Raw genomic sequence first — 13618 nt, forward strand, 5'->3', positions numbered from 1 at the left:
GCAAGTATAAAGTTATTGTTGGTATAGACTGAATACAGCTAACATGATGCTTCTACAGAAGATTGTAAATGAATGATCCAGAGCTCTGCAGTGCAGAGAACTGTAGAAAACAAAGTTTTTCATTTTGTATGTATGTTGTACTTGCCAACAAAATACTGCGAGGTCAAAGCAGTTCACTAATGATAGCATTTATATGGACTGAAAATCAGATTAAAATCTTGGCAAGACACCATAAATAGCAGAAAATGTCCCATTATATATATTTTTCTCAATCCTGGCCCTCACATTTATCTATATAAATAAAACAATAATATGGAGAAAATCTTCCACATTTTATAAATTCCTATGGTTTTACAGAACATGGTATTACGTTTAAGTCTTACTCTTTTGTATTTTGAAGTTTCTTTCCAAGCATAGGTTGTGAGTGCGTGCAGCACCTGAAACCCTGAAATTTTGCCGGTAGTGTCCTCTCGATGTGTGTCTGTTCTCACACACTGTACCAAGTGCAGAAAATGGAGCAGGACTAGCCATTGCTTCAATTCTTTCAYGTTGTCTTCCGTCTGAGGCAGTGCATGCTGACTGCAGGTTTTGCTTAGGTCTCTTTGGCTTGATGATTTTTTTCTGCATATTGGAGATGGCTAGTGGGCAATCTGTTAGGCCAGGTTTGGACGATATCTTACTGGCTCCGTGGCTCATGGCATGTCTGTCGTCTACAGCTGCCTGAGAGCCACAGGACAGCATGGCCTGGGCTGTGGCCCAGGGAAGCCAGGCTGCTGCTGGTACCCTCACTAGGGAGGTGCTAGGCAGGGAGCTGGTGGAGTAGGGCTCGGAGGGGCTGGGGCATCAGCTCCACAGAGCAGGAGGTGCACTGGGCTGCTTCCTATCGCTAGGAGTGGCTGTGCGTGGCTGGGTCCAGAGCTTTGAAGACTTGTGTTTCGCCAGCGGCTTCACTCCCGAGGCCTGTTTTTGTGCTGGTGCAGGAAGGGCGCTCTGAGCAAGCCTCCACGAGGGCAGTGCCGTGCTATGCAGGTGGTGCCCTGGGATAGGAGTGACGGAGTGACAGATGGGGGGAGGCCGTGCTATAGAACAAAGGGGAAAAGCTGTGCGAAGCTGGGTGCTGAGGGCGGTGACAGCATTTCAGCAAGCAGCGTGTATGTCTGTCTTCAGTTAGAGGCAATATTACTGGAGGGAGACAAGGGTTTGTGCTAAACTTGAGGAGCAGGACATTTGTAAAGTCTCCTGTTAGTCTTTGCTCCAGTACTCATTATGAATTAGAGAGAGAGGCTTTTTCGGCACTGATGAACCCTTCCAGGATGCTGGGGAGTATAATGGAGAGAGGTCAGTTGAGTCTGAAGGAGCTAGTGCAAGTACAGCCGGCTTGTGCTTACCTAGTGTGTTCTGATTTGTTGCAGCTGGATGTGTCTGCATTCCAGGGTTGTTTTTGTTGCATCCTGTAACATCACCATATTGCCTAGATTCTTCCCTGAACCGTGGAGGGTTGATTGCATAGCTTGCAGTAGCATGCTGATCTAGGCCTAGAGGAGAGTGCCTCTGGGCCTATATGTTTGCTATGTGAAAGTAAATTTCTGTTTAATACCCTTTTTCTGTTTTAGATAAAATTAAGATAACTTAAATTAGGAAAAAGAGTAAATTTCTCCTTTTAGGGAAGTCACATTGTATTTTACATTGAATAATGGTAGTGGGGTATATTGCAGAGTTCTCCTTTGAATAGGTGTCTGTTTTAATTACTTCTGTATAGCTGAACGGTATGAACCTTTTAACAGTGTCTGAGATTTCAAGTTGTTCATCACTAACATATCTTGTCTTGGCACAAACACGCCATCTCTTGTCTCACTGATTTCAAAAGACAGTGTTATCTTTAATCTAAAATAATGACAGTTATTTTTAATGTCATCACAGGTAAAATGTTCCAGTCTCCAGATATCACTCTTATTGTAGAGTTCATATTTATGTTTTATAAGGAGAAACCTATTGATTGGCTACTGGACCATATCCTCTGGGTGAAAGTCTGTAATCCTGAGAAAGATGCCGTAAGTTTGTTTTCATTATGAAGCTTCTAAAATGTTTTTGTGATAGTGAATTGTTTTTTGTGGGTTGGAGGCTAGTATACTATGTATCATGGTTACTGTGTATGCCAGTTTTGCTTCTCACCAAAATCTTAATTTCAAGTAAAGCTTTGGCCACATAGTTCTTAGAGGCATTATAATTGTTATTATTGCTCCAGGTTTGGGAGATGGATGCAATAGCTGGGGAAAGCAAAAATCTGGTTAGTTTCTGTACCTAATGGTCCTAAAATAATCTCATTTTCATGCCCCTCCACTGAGGCAATGCAGAGTACTACTGCTTGGAATAGCGGTCTTAGAGAAGGTTCCCAATGGGGAATAAATTTTGGTCCTTCATTTTTTAGGTAGCTCCTTTGCACAGAACCTGTTTATTCAGTCTTTTAGCAATAAGAGAGAGATGTCTCTTTCTCCTTTATTGAATAGTTTTGTATGTGCACAGCAATCTTGCTAGATTTCTGGAAAAAGACAAAAATTGGGTAAGTAGGTCCAGGTTCTTGTTGTTTCTTTTCCTGGTTCATGTACATACTTTTAGTAAATCTCAGCAACTGTTTGTTGGATTTACTAATGTGATTTTTTTCCACTTGCTTCAGAAACATTGTGATCGACAGAAATCTAACCTACGGATACGCTTCAGGCCTTCTCTTTTCCAGCATGTTGGCCTTCACTCCTCCTTAGCAGGGAAGATCCAGAAACTCACAGTTAGTAGCTAAAATTCTCCTTTCTTTCCACAGCAGGCTAATTTGATGAAAAACTTGTTAGCACTTGAGAAAACAAACATTTTCTTGTTGTCAAGCATTTTCAAGAATATTATGTATTGCTCTAGTTGGAATGAAATCTGATTTAAGCTGGTTACTATCAAGTATAAGAAGTGCCAATCTCAGTTTATTTTTGTGGATATATGTTAGTGGATGTTTTTTTTCTAACTTTCTGCCTTTAATGGCATGATCATCTTATTAATCAACACAAGATCTGATATATCCAACAATGAGTAATACATTCATTTGCTATTTGTTTCCAAGTATTTGTTTGAAGTGTACCCACTTGGGAGAAGACCATAATGGGTTGCCTGACCAATCTGATGTTTGTCTGTCTTTCAATTAGGATAAAGACTTCCTGAAGCCGTTACTGCATAAAATCCATGTGAATCCACCTGCAGAGATTTCCACATCTTTAAAAGTCTACCAAGGGCATACACTAGAAAAAACTTATGTAGGGGAAGATTTTTTCTGGGCTGTCACACCAGTTGCTGGGGATTATATTCTATTTAAATTTGACAAGCCAGTCAATGTAGAAAGGTTAGTAATTATTTGCCTTTGGTCTTGTATCTAAAGCTGCTTGCTCACCCAGAATCCTTCAAAATAGTATTGGCGCTGCCATGATTAAACTAAAGTGTAACAAAAAGGTTGCACGTAGAAATGGGTCTTTGCTGTTCAGTTGAAACTGTGCTCATCAGTGTCTTTCCCTCTAATTGCTTTRCTACTTTAAATTTTATTTGTCTTGCATTATTATAATTATTTTTTTTAATCTGGAGCTTTCTTGATAAATGCAATTCAAAACCAGTGCTTCTCCAGCAATTCCTAATAGAATTCAAAAGCAGCCAATTTGATTCTGTTTGTGTTTGGTTGGTCTGCTTCTGATTACAGAGCAGTTATGCAGCATGGTGTATGGTACAGTATGTTGTGCCCTGCAGCCTTGATCCCTTGGTTGTCCAGACCAGAGATTTTTCTGGAGCATATTGCAGTGTYCCCGAACCTGAGAACTGCAAACCCTGAACAGCAGTGTGGCTTAAGTGTAGCTTTAGGATTTGAAAAGAGTCACAGTGTTAATACTCCAAGTAAACCTATTTAAAAACAACAACAGCAACAAAAACTAGGGTTTAGAATACAAATATCTGTGGTTCGTTAGAGGACTAAAGGTGACTTTTTTTAGTTACTATTCGGATTAAATAAGGATAACGAAGTTTTTGTTTTAGAGTTTGAGTCTTACTCTAGATTTACTGAGACTTGTTTCCTTCTTTGCTTTTCACTGTGTTGCCAACACACTAGTCCAAGACTTACAAAATAAATTCTTTATTTAGCATCCGTTTGCAGTTGCTATGTTAGTGGATTCCTTTCTCCTTTCTTCATGTACCTTCTGTGCTCTTTTGAGGTCAATACCTATAGTCTGGTCGAATTAAATTTCTTTGGATTAATTGGATTGGATTTTTTTTTGTGAGGCAGCTCTTTTTGCTGTCATGAACTGGATCCAATTAGTCAACTTCTTTCATGCCTTGGTACCTAATCAAAGACTAGGTCTTCACCTTGGCTTAGCACAGCAGTGAGGATCAGTAGTTCCTTGTTACTGTGTTGTTCCAAAACTAGTGTGATCTATGAAACTCAGTTTGTTAGGCGATATTTCAAATTACTCTTTCAGTTGATTACTATGCTTTAAAAAAGACATTTCTGGTTAGCTTTCCAAGAAATATGTTTTAAGGAGTATGTTTGCCACACCTCCTCGGATTAAAAGCAGAATCATTTTTACCCTGTGCCAGTAATATAAGAAATGTGTATTTTTCAACTCAAGTGTARGAATTCATTTTTTTTGATCAAAATTTCAAAGTTATGAAATGAACATTGTCCAATTCGTATTTATTTTCTGTTTTTTTTAAGTAGTATATGCCTCTTTAGGTTATGAATAGAGTAATTGTAAGCAGCAAATGTTGATTTTGGGTGAAATGTTGTTTCATTAGGATGAGTCAAATGCACACTACACTGGCAGTTTTGGAAAGCATTGCTAGCAAGTGTTACAGTTGAGYGCTGTGGTTCAAAAATCAGCATGCATAAGTCTGAAAAAAGTTTTTGATGTCTGTTACCTTGATGGTGAGGGAATTGGAAGAAAGAATAAGTAGTAATTATCTGTGCAAAAAATGGGAAGATTTGTGTTCATTATTATTCTCTGCAAAATTGTTGCTATGCCTAAGGTAGTTATGCCTACCTGCTGTGTTAAAATCAGTTCCCGTAGTTGAGGATTATACGATTTTACTTGTTTCTATTTATTGAAGGAAGTGACTTTAGTTTTAGAAGAAACTTAATATTTTGTATTCCCTTGCCTTCCTTGAAGGAAGTCCACCAATTAGAATTATATTACATATTCACACTTAAAAAGTTTAACCTTGTTTGAGCTATCATTACAGGCTGTTTCAATATTTATTATGACCTGAGCTTCTGTTGCCACAGGGTCCTCAAATGTGCATTATTTTACTTTTCTGAAGGCTGTGCGTGATTAGGGCTACAGTGATGTCATTTGATTTTTTTTTATTTTTTTTTTGTGGTGGTGGTGCACTTAACTTCATCAGCAGTCAGTTTTGGTAGGTGAAGGTTAGGTGGAGAAATAACATTTCCTGGTATCTCAAGGGTGCTTACTGAGGCAGTCAGAAATAAAACTGTGAGTAGTGGGATGAAAGACAGCAAAGGGGAAATGGACTGAGTGTAAGGAAAACTTACCCAATGAGAAGAAATAACTGATTGTGGGAAAAATGTCTGTGAGATTAAGAGCAGGAAAAGTGCTTTTGAAAGCCATCTTGTGCTTATGAAGGGACACAGAACAGTTTTTTTTTTCTTTTTTCCTTTTAAACCAATAGAAAAGCTCTTTGAACTTGCACAAAATTTTGTATGCCCAGTCATTTTGAGGTGTAGCTGCTTAATAGCTCCAGTAATAAATTCTTGATAAACAAGCTTTTTAATGGAAATATTGACCACGGGTTTAACAGAATGAATGGCGAGTCTGTTACAGTGTGACAGAGCACTAACTTGTTCCTATAGTTTATTTTTCCATGCCAAACTTTCTGCTGAACTGAATTTACATTTTCTCTTGTAGTATAGCAATTCCAGCAGTTTTCAGTAAGTCTTTAAATATTTCATTTTTGAGACCTGGGACAATCGTCGGGGATAACAGTGGCAAGGATCTCTTAATAATCTAAAGTGAGCAGATCTCACTTTAAATGAGCAGGAAATAACACTTGTGGCTATTTTGTGAAAGACTAAGTTAACAAATCCCCACTTAACCTTTAACAGTCAAATAGGTGTTACTTGTTCTAAATCATGCTTGGAAAATAGGTGTGTGTGAACGGAAATCTTTTGAAATTCTGTTTTAGTGACAGCTCTTGTGCTGCATCTTTTTAGTTCCCCTCCCCCCCTCCAACCTAAAGTTCTTCAGCCAGGACACTGATATCTCTTACTGGTAAGCTGGAATCATGTTTTTGTTTTTGCAGTAATATGAAGATGCACACCTCTGTCTTTCAGTAGCATAGCCTTGAGAATGAAAGTGGTTTCACTGGCTTTCTTCTTGAAAACAAACTGCACACCAGTGCATTGTGTAAGATTTTGGATTTTTTTGTTTGGCTTTATTTTTTCATAAATGGATGGACTGTTTTCTGAATGCTCAAAACAATCCACATTTTAAAGATAAGAAATATCCTGAATTTCTGTTGCTTTAGATTGTTATATGATTACTGAAATTCACTTTGCTATTTTGATATATACCCTGCTGTCCCAAGCACACATTTAAATTGTTAAAACTGACAGCCATATTTAAGAGTTATTTTATAAATTTTGCATTATTACTGTAATGTTAGTTAGAATGTAAATTTATTTTGAAAGCTGTAGATAACAGATTCAAGATAGCTCCTTTCTTGACTAGTTACCCTTTTTCTTCAGAGCCGTTAGTGAGGAATGTTGCACCCCAGCAGCTCATTGTAAAGACTGACTTTGGACATTGCTTTGTTTGAGATAGTTTTTTTGTTTGTAGGAATCTCTGACATATTTGTGGATGAGTAGTGAACCTTGAAGAGAAAAGAGGTAATAAATGTTGAATGTGATCCTGCTTTAAAAAAATACATCCCGCACAGGCATTGCATTGCAACACTTCCTAAATGATGCTGCTGTTCAGCATCATCATATCCATATCTTTTTGGACTGCCTAAGCTGCAGAGCCCACCCTGTAGACTTGACTGACACAAACTGGATAATGCAGATGTTCTTTGAAAGCAGTAATTAGCACCAAGGGAGCCCTTGGAACTGCATAAACTATGGCCATTTTGATTTGATTATTTTTACACTTGTCAGCTTTTTTGCAATAGGAATTTAGAATGAATGTTCAGGAGAGTGTTTTGTTTTTGTTTTTTTTATTATAAGCGGCTTTCAAATGCTGATCTTTATTAAAAAAAAAAAAAAAAAAAGCTGTGAAAAATGCCAAGGATGTATTTTATGCTGTGTGAAGGAAAAAACCCGCTTTGCTAGTTTACATGTGAACTTGCTTAATTGTTAAAGAAAATCAGGCTCATCCTTTCTTGTGTGTGACTGCTTGGGAGCATTACTTTGAATATCTTCAGAAGGATTTCTAGGCTTTGTTGTTGTTGTTTGTTCATTTTTCCCCATAGCACTGTTTCTAAATCAGTTGTCCCAAAAGTTGTGTTCTTGTTTTTAACAAGCTATTGGGTACCCATCCTAATGTGCCATTGATTCTTAATAAAGTGATTTTTATGAGATAGTACTTGCTTTCTGGAATTTCTGCTTTAAAATGACATCTTTTAATATTTTGGCAAATCAGCTAGTAGATTACACTTACCTCTTTGTGTTCTGATACTGGCATGCATACTTGATGTACGATATTGCAGACTACTTGCCTAATTTTCCCTGCTGTTGACACTGGAATCCCAGGGGAGATGTAATGTTAACTTTGCATATGTTTCCTGTGGCATCTTCACACAACATAGAATTTCCTCTCATGCAAGAAACATATATTTATTAGACTATTTAAACTAGAAATACAGTGTATGGAGTGTGAAGAGTATCTTGTCTAACTCCTGGTAACTAAACATATACATTACCTTGTCCGCATTAGGCTTGTCACTTGTCTGTGATAGTGTTGAAAATTACCTGCATAAAAAGTGAGGGGTGCTTGTCTGCTATTACTGCCACTTCAGTGTGAAGGAAGATATGCCTAGCTTTTAAAACATATTCTCTAGCTGTGAAAATTTAAAAGAAATATCTTTTTTTTTTCTTAAGTAGAACAAAGTTATTTACAATATGTATCATCTATGTATGTATCTCAAACATAGCTAAGTATCCTTCTTATTGGATGCAAGTCCTCCTGTGGAAAGAAAGATCCACAGAATCAAATACATTACAGAGAGAAAGTGATATTTTAACAGCTTTCTAAAATCGTCAATGAAGCAGAACTTCCGCATTGTTTGCTCTTGCAGTAAGAACCACTTAAAACCTAGAGAGCCGCAGTATCTTTGCTTTTTGGACTAATGCAGCAGTAACCTGACTGATGTATATAAGTTGTTCTTTGTTCATAATCACTGTTTGGTGTAGAAACTCTCCATTAGCACAGTGCAATACCTTCCACCTTTCTTGGGCAATTTTAACTGAAGCTACTTACACCCCCCTCCACCCCCAACCCCCCCACAGTACCAATTAGAAATAATCTTTGCTCTGATCCCTAAGTATATAATTAAACTATAAGCTATTAAAGTTTAACAATATTTGTATTTTATTAGGCTTAAATGGTGGTATCAGTTGACAGCAAATACTTGAAAGGCTCGAATAATTTTTTTATTTTGAACATTTCTGGCATTAGTGTATTTCAGGTGGGTTAATGTTTGCAGCATGTACACAAAAAGAGAGAATTTGAGGACTTGTGTTCTGTGTTTGCATAAGCTTCGGCACTAGTGACTAGAACATCCTCACATGGCTCCACTGGCAGCAGGGCTTTGGCAGGCTCGCTCCCAGCCACCGGGGCTGTTTGCTCCCGGCGCGGAGCTCTGGCTGCGACAGTCGGGCAGGATCTTCATGTGAAAAGCAAAAAAACCGTGGCTCAGAGACAGAAGAAAAGAGCTGTCTGAGCCAAGGACATGCTGCTTCCTCTTTAATGGCACTAATATTCCAGATTTGTGTATTTGGCAGTGTTCCTGGATTTATAGTTATTAATCAGAAATGTTAGAGGCTTAATGCAGTTGCCTTAATGTTAGGTTATGTTAATGCCACTAGAGATTCACCTGATTTCCAGAAGGGCATGAGTCTCCGATATGTCAGAATTACATCTGCCAGCCTTGTGAGGATGCCTCTGATACCCATGTGCATCTCAAATGGCAGTAGAGGCCTATGTTTAAGACAGCTGAACTGAGCCCTTGGTGTCTGTGCTTCTGGGGAAATTAATTTGAAATATGAAAAAACTTTCTACATTTCAGTGGATTAAAAATTCAACAGAATTAATCTTGCAGAAGAGCATAAGGACCTTTTAATTAATATCAATCTGGTTGAAAAATAATAAAATTCCTAAAAGACAAGAGTGGAGATTTCATGAGCAAGGAAAAACAACYCCTCCCTCAAAAGAACCTGACACCCTCCAAGATCAAAAGGAAACTGAAGAGCAGTTAAAATGAATTTAATTCCAAATCCTTTCTGTTACAGTTGACCTGTATATATTCCAGAGAGTGCACTACATGTTTAGAAAGCTGCTCTCGTAGCCTTCGTTGGGAAACCTAGAAGCCAAGAACGGGCTTGGGATGAGAAGGGCTTACCCAGCTAAATGGCTTCTACATGCGTGGTTCAGCTGGGGAAAGTTGGGAAGCTGGAAAGGAGAGACTCAGACCACCCCAGCCCCCCAACTCCCCCATCCCCTGTTTGTTCAGGCTACTTTGTGGACCTGAGATAAATGTGAGCAAGTTCTCTGCTCTCAGCTTCCCACTTCTGCAAAAATGGGGAATTCACTCCTTACAGCTATCAAACATGATGCCTGTTTTATATCTGGATGCTTAGACTGGCTGGTTTTAGCAGAGGAAATAACAGCTTACCAGGGATTTGGCATAAAATTAATGGGGTAAATGCTCCTTTTTCAAGTGTTTTCAAGCCAGTAACTTTATAATAACAAGATGGAAAAGCTCTCATTAGATTGCTTAGCTATTATGAGTACTTGATATATAGAGAGAGACTTTAGGATTTAAGCTTTTCTTGGTAAGTATGAGCAATTTTCAGAAAGAAAGGAGTGGATCAGAGGCATAAAGGTTAGGAAAAGAAACTGAGCTTGAGAAATGGAAAGGAAGTTATTCATCTTCCATTTGTATTTTACAGCAGGAAAGCTTAGAAAATAATGTATGGCTAATACCTGTTTCCAGTTACGTATGGTAATATTTTCTAACAAGTATTCTGGGAAAATGACAGAGAGGAGGTAGATTAGTTTTCTTTTACTAAATTGTATCCAGTGATCAAAAATACTGGATGGAACCGATGAATAATAACTCTTGCAGTTGGTTACAGCGTCTGTAGCGAGACATAAATTTGCTGACTGAATTCTGCCTTTCGAAGAAGTCCCTTTGTGCAAAATTTAAAAACTGTTATGCTGCATGTTGTTAGCTGATGATTTGTTCAAATGTGGAAGGAAATATTTCCTTTCCATCTTCCTATCTCTTTTCCTTTCCTGAAAATGGGATATACTAAAATATTTCAGATAGCTAAAAAAGAGATGTAAGGAGGATATATAAAGAAAAAGATTTGGTTCCTGATGTTTACATGGGAGGAAGGCCTGTGTTCATAAATAGATTCTTAGAACATTTGTGCTTAGCGTTGACTGGGATAAGTTTTTTGTTTCCTTCAAGACAAAAACAAATATATTGATAGTGAATTGTGCTTTTTCAGAATTTTTATGTATTATTTCCTTTTATAAAGCTGCCATAATTTACTGGTGAAGTTCCCATGTGTTCTATTTTAATCTCTTCATTTTGGTTGCTCAGTAAAATAAAAGATGCATAGAATCACACTTTCCATGTAAAAAATAAGAATCATTGCCATTTTTATATTTTTTTAAACAAATTATAAAATACAGTAAGACAGACTTATTAATACCTAAAAGCCAACAAATCAGTTAATGGAAAAAGTAACAGAATTTTCTGAGCCTAAATATGCTTTGATGAGGGAGAAAAGTTTTATAAGATACACTCCCTTTGTATGCAGAATCAGAGAAGGATAAAGAGGTGTGCATAGTTATCATTTGTGTTGAATTTTTGCCAAAAGTACATGTGATAAATTAGTATTGACAGATGGAAAAATTTAGCTATTCAAAAAAGAATATGAAAGCTATCAGTGTAGATTAGTAGTATTGATATGAATTTATATGCATCTTTTCGTTATAAAGAAAACTGGGAATGCTACAAAGATGAGACTGTTTCTAAGTGCTCAGTACTGGGAAAGTTCTGAATCTGAGTGTAGCCTTTTAAAATATCGGTAATAGTTAGCTGCATTGGCAAGCTAATGGTCTTTAGACAGTTTATTAATGAGACTGATGCTTCCCCCTTCCCCTCCCTTTGCACGTTAGGACGTGCACGGATGCTCCTTTCAGCACGTTGCTTTTCTCTTCCAGTAGACTTGATTTTAGAGCTGTGTTGAGTTGCATGGAAAGAGGTCAGACCCTCAGCTTGAAAATTCAAGTCACTAAATATAAAAACTGAAGTTTTCTTTGTGACTTTAACTTTTTTTTTTTTAAGCCTTCAATGCTCTTTACATCTTATTGTGTAACTTCTTATGCCATGTGAACTGTTAGTATCTAGCATCTTCCTTTACTCTCTTACTGCACTGAGGTCGCCAACAGAAGGTATACAAGTTAGTTCATGCAGGATGTATTTATTAACTTTGGGTGGGAAGCAGGCAGGAGGAAGTTATTTTCATTTTTGAATGTCTCTGGTAGCCAGTTATTATCTTTGACCTAAGTTTCTTTAAAAAGAGACTGTCAGAGAAAGAGCTCTCTCCAAGATTCAGATACATAAATATTTTCTTAGTTACTTTTYGCTGATGGCTTTCATCAAGAATGTCAGAACATGTGCATATTTGTATTTTATAATAAAATAACTGTGAAGTAATATTCTAAAAGGTAATAGTAGTGTTTAACTTCGGGTGCTTTTTCTTTTTGTGTGTGTGTTGTTACATTTAGAGGTCTATGGCTTTCAGAACTTTAATTTGAAAGAATGGTTCAGAAAGTATTATGTTTAAACAGCAGGAAGACAATATCTAGTGATTCAGTCTTAAGAAAAATGTGAGTCAACTAGGAAAAATAACAAAACAAAACATGTTTTTAGTGTTTCCATGGACTGTCACCTATAAACCCCAGGACAGATGTCAGACTAACTTACAAACCAAAGCTACCTCTGTGTCATTCAATTTCTGTATCCAGGAAAATCTTTCATAGCCTGAAAACCTTGAAAGTTTGTGATTTATCAACATGTCAGGGAGGTGAGCTTTATAAAAGAACAGATAAATGACACTTCTTTGAGGAACTGGAGAATATCAATTTTATTCGTAAATTTTATTTGTAAGCAAAAGGTTGATACGAACTGACTGTGTGTGTGTATTCATACTTCTATTTTTAAACCCGGTGCAACTTTTACTGTCTTAGTAGGTGTTATCCATTAAGTGTTCAAGAAAGGCTCAGATATAAAAATATTTAAAATTATGTTTATAGTGGAAGGGATAAGATGTGTGCCATGCATATTACATATGTATGTGTATATATGTAGAGAGATAGATGTATAAAACATACTAAAAGGGTGTTTTTGATTACATGGAAATCCAGAAATCAATTTTTATTAGTTGCTTCCGTGAATTGTTTTAACATTATGGCAACTTTTGAGTGTGTTGCCCTAATGGAGTGACAACCGGTGAGGGGCGAGAAAACTCATACCTTGATTTCAGAAGTTGATAGCACGGTAGGAGAAATGGTTGGCTGTGGTCGCAAAACTGTTTAATCACTCCCCCCTCCGCCCCCACTACAAACCCACTGTCTTTTACTGAGAGCCCAGTGATCATAGAGGAATTTCCTGGTGGCTTTTTAGGTGTCTCTTCTCAGAAATAAGATTTGTGAACTAAAAAGCACCGAAGAAAAGCGTTGCATCTGTGGTTTAGGTAGGAGCGTTTGATGATTTCCATCTTAGGTGGCAGTGTTCATTCACTTGCATTTTTAAAAAGTCTCCTTAGCACTTCCAGTGTTTTCATAAGGAAAATTCTCAGTAACGATGAGGATATTTGACAGACCAAAGGATAGCAAGCTCGGTCTGCTAGGTCAGAAGAGAGCAGAATATACTTTTATTTCTCTTCTGGTCAGCTTTGCCAAGAATTTTATTTTGCTTATTATTGAAACATACAGTAAAGGCATCCTCTTACAAAGGAAAAGGTTGGGTTTTTTATACATATCACGAATRTTTAAAAAAGAGGTCACAAGATTTTTCTTTGAAGAACAGTGCATGTAATAATATGTACATTAGAATTGACTAACCATTATATTAAACTACTGTGAAAAAACATTTTTTCTGTAAGTGCATACAACACTGAAGCTACTGAATCRTTTTGTTTTATCTTTTGAGCTATGCAGTTCTACTGAAATCGGAGCAATTGAAATCACTGTAGCTTTCATATATCTGAGTATGTGATTTTACTCCTGTTATTTTAGGATCACAGAGATTTTTAAGTCAGGGTGAGAGAGCTCTGTTTTCTTGTACTTCTTGT

The 13618-nt window shown here is 37.2% G+C and overlaps 1 protein-coding gene across 4 annotated transcripts in view; it reads left to right on the plus strand.

Annotated features, from left to right (window-relative positions):
• The window catches only part of MGAT4A (alpha-1,3-mannosyl-glycoprotein 4-beta-N-acetylglucosaminyltransferase A), a 73958-nt gene that overhangs the window by 54290 nt on the left and 6050 nt on the right, over positions 1-13618 (plus strand). For all 4 annotated transcript variants that reach the window (XM_026065791.1, XM_026065817.1, XM_026065807.1 and 1 more), the window contains 3 exons: positions 1921-2051; positions 2675-2782; positions 3186-3379. In XM_026065791.1, the coding sequence (XP_025921576.1) occupies positions 1921-2051; positions 2675-2782; positions 3186-3379 (433 nt within the window). The remainder of the gene's footprint in view (positions 1-1920; positions 2052-2674; positions 2783-3185; positions 3380-13618) is intronic.

The sequence above is a fragment of the Apteryx rowi genome, unplaced genomic scaffold (genome assembly GCF_003343035.1).
Source record: "Apteryx rowi isolate R43461 unplaced genomic scaffold, aptRow1 scaffold_103, whole genome shotgun sequence".
Classification (NCBI taxonomy): domain Eukaryota; kingdom Metazoa; phylum Chordata; class Aves; order Apterygiformes; family Apterygidae; genus Apteryx; species Apteryx rowi.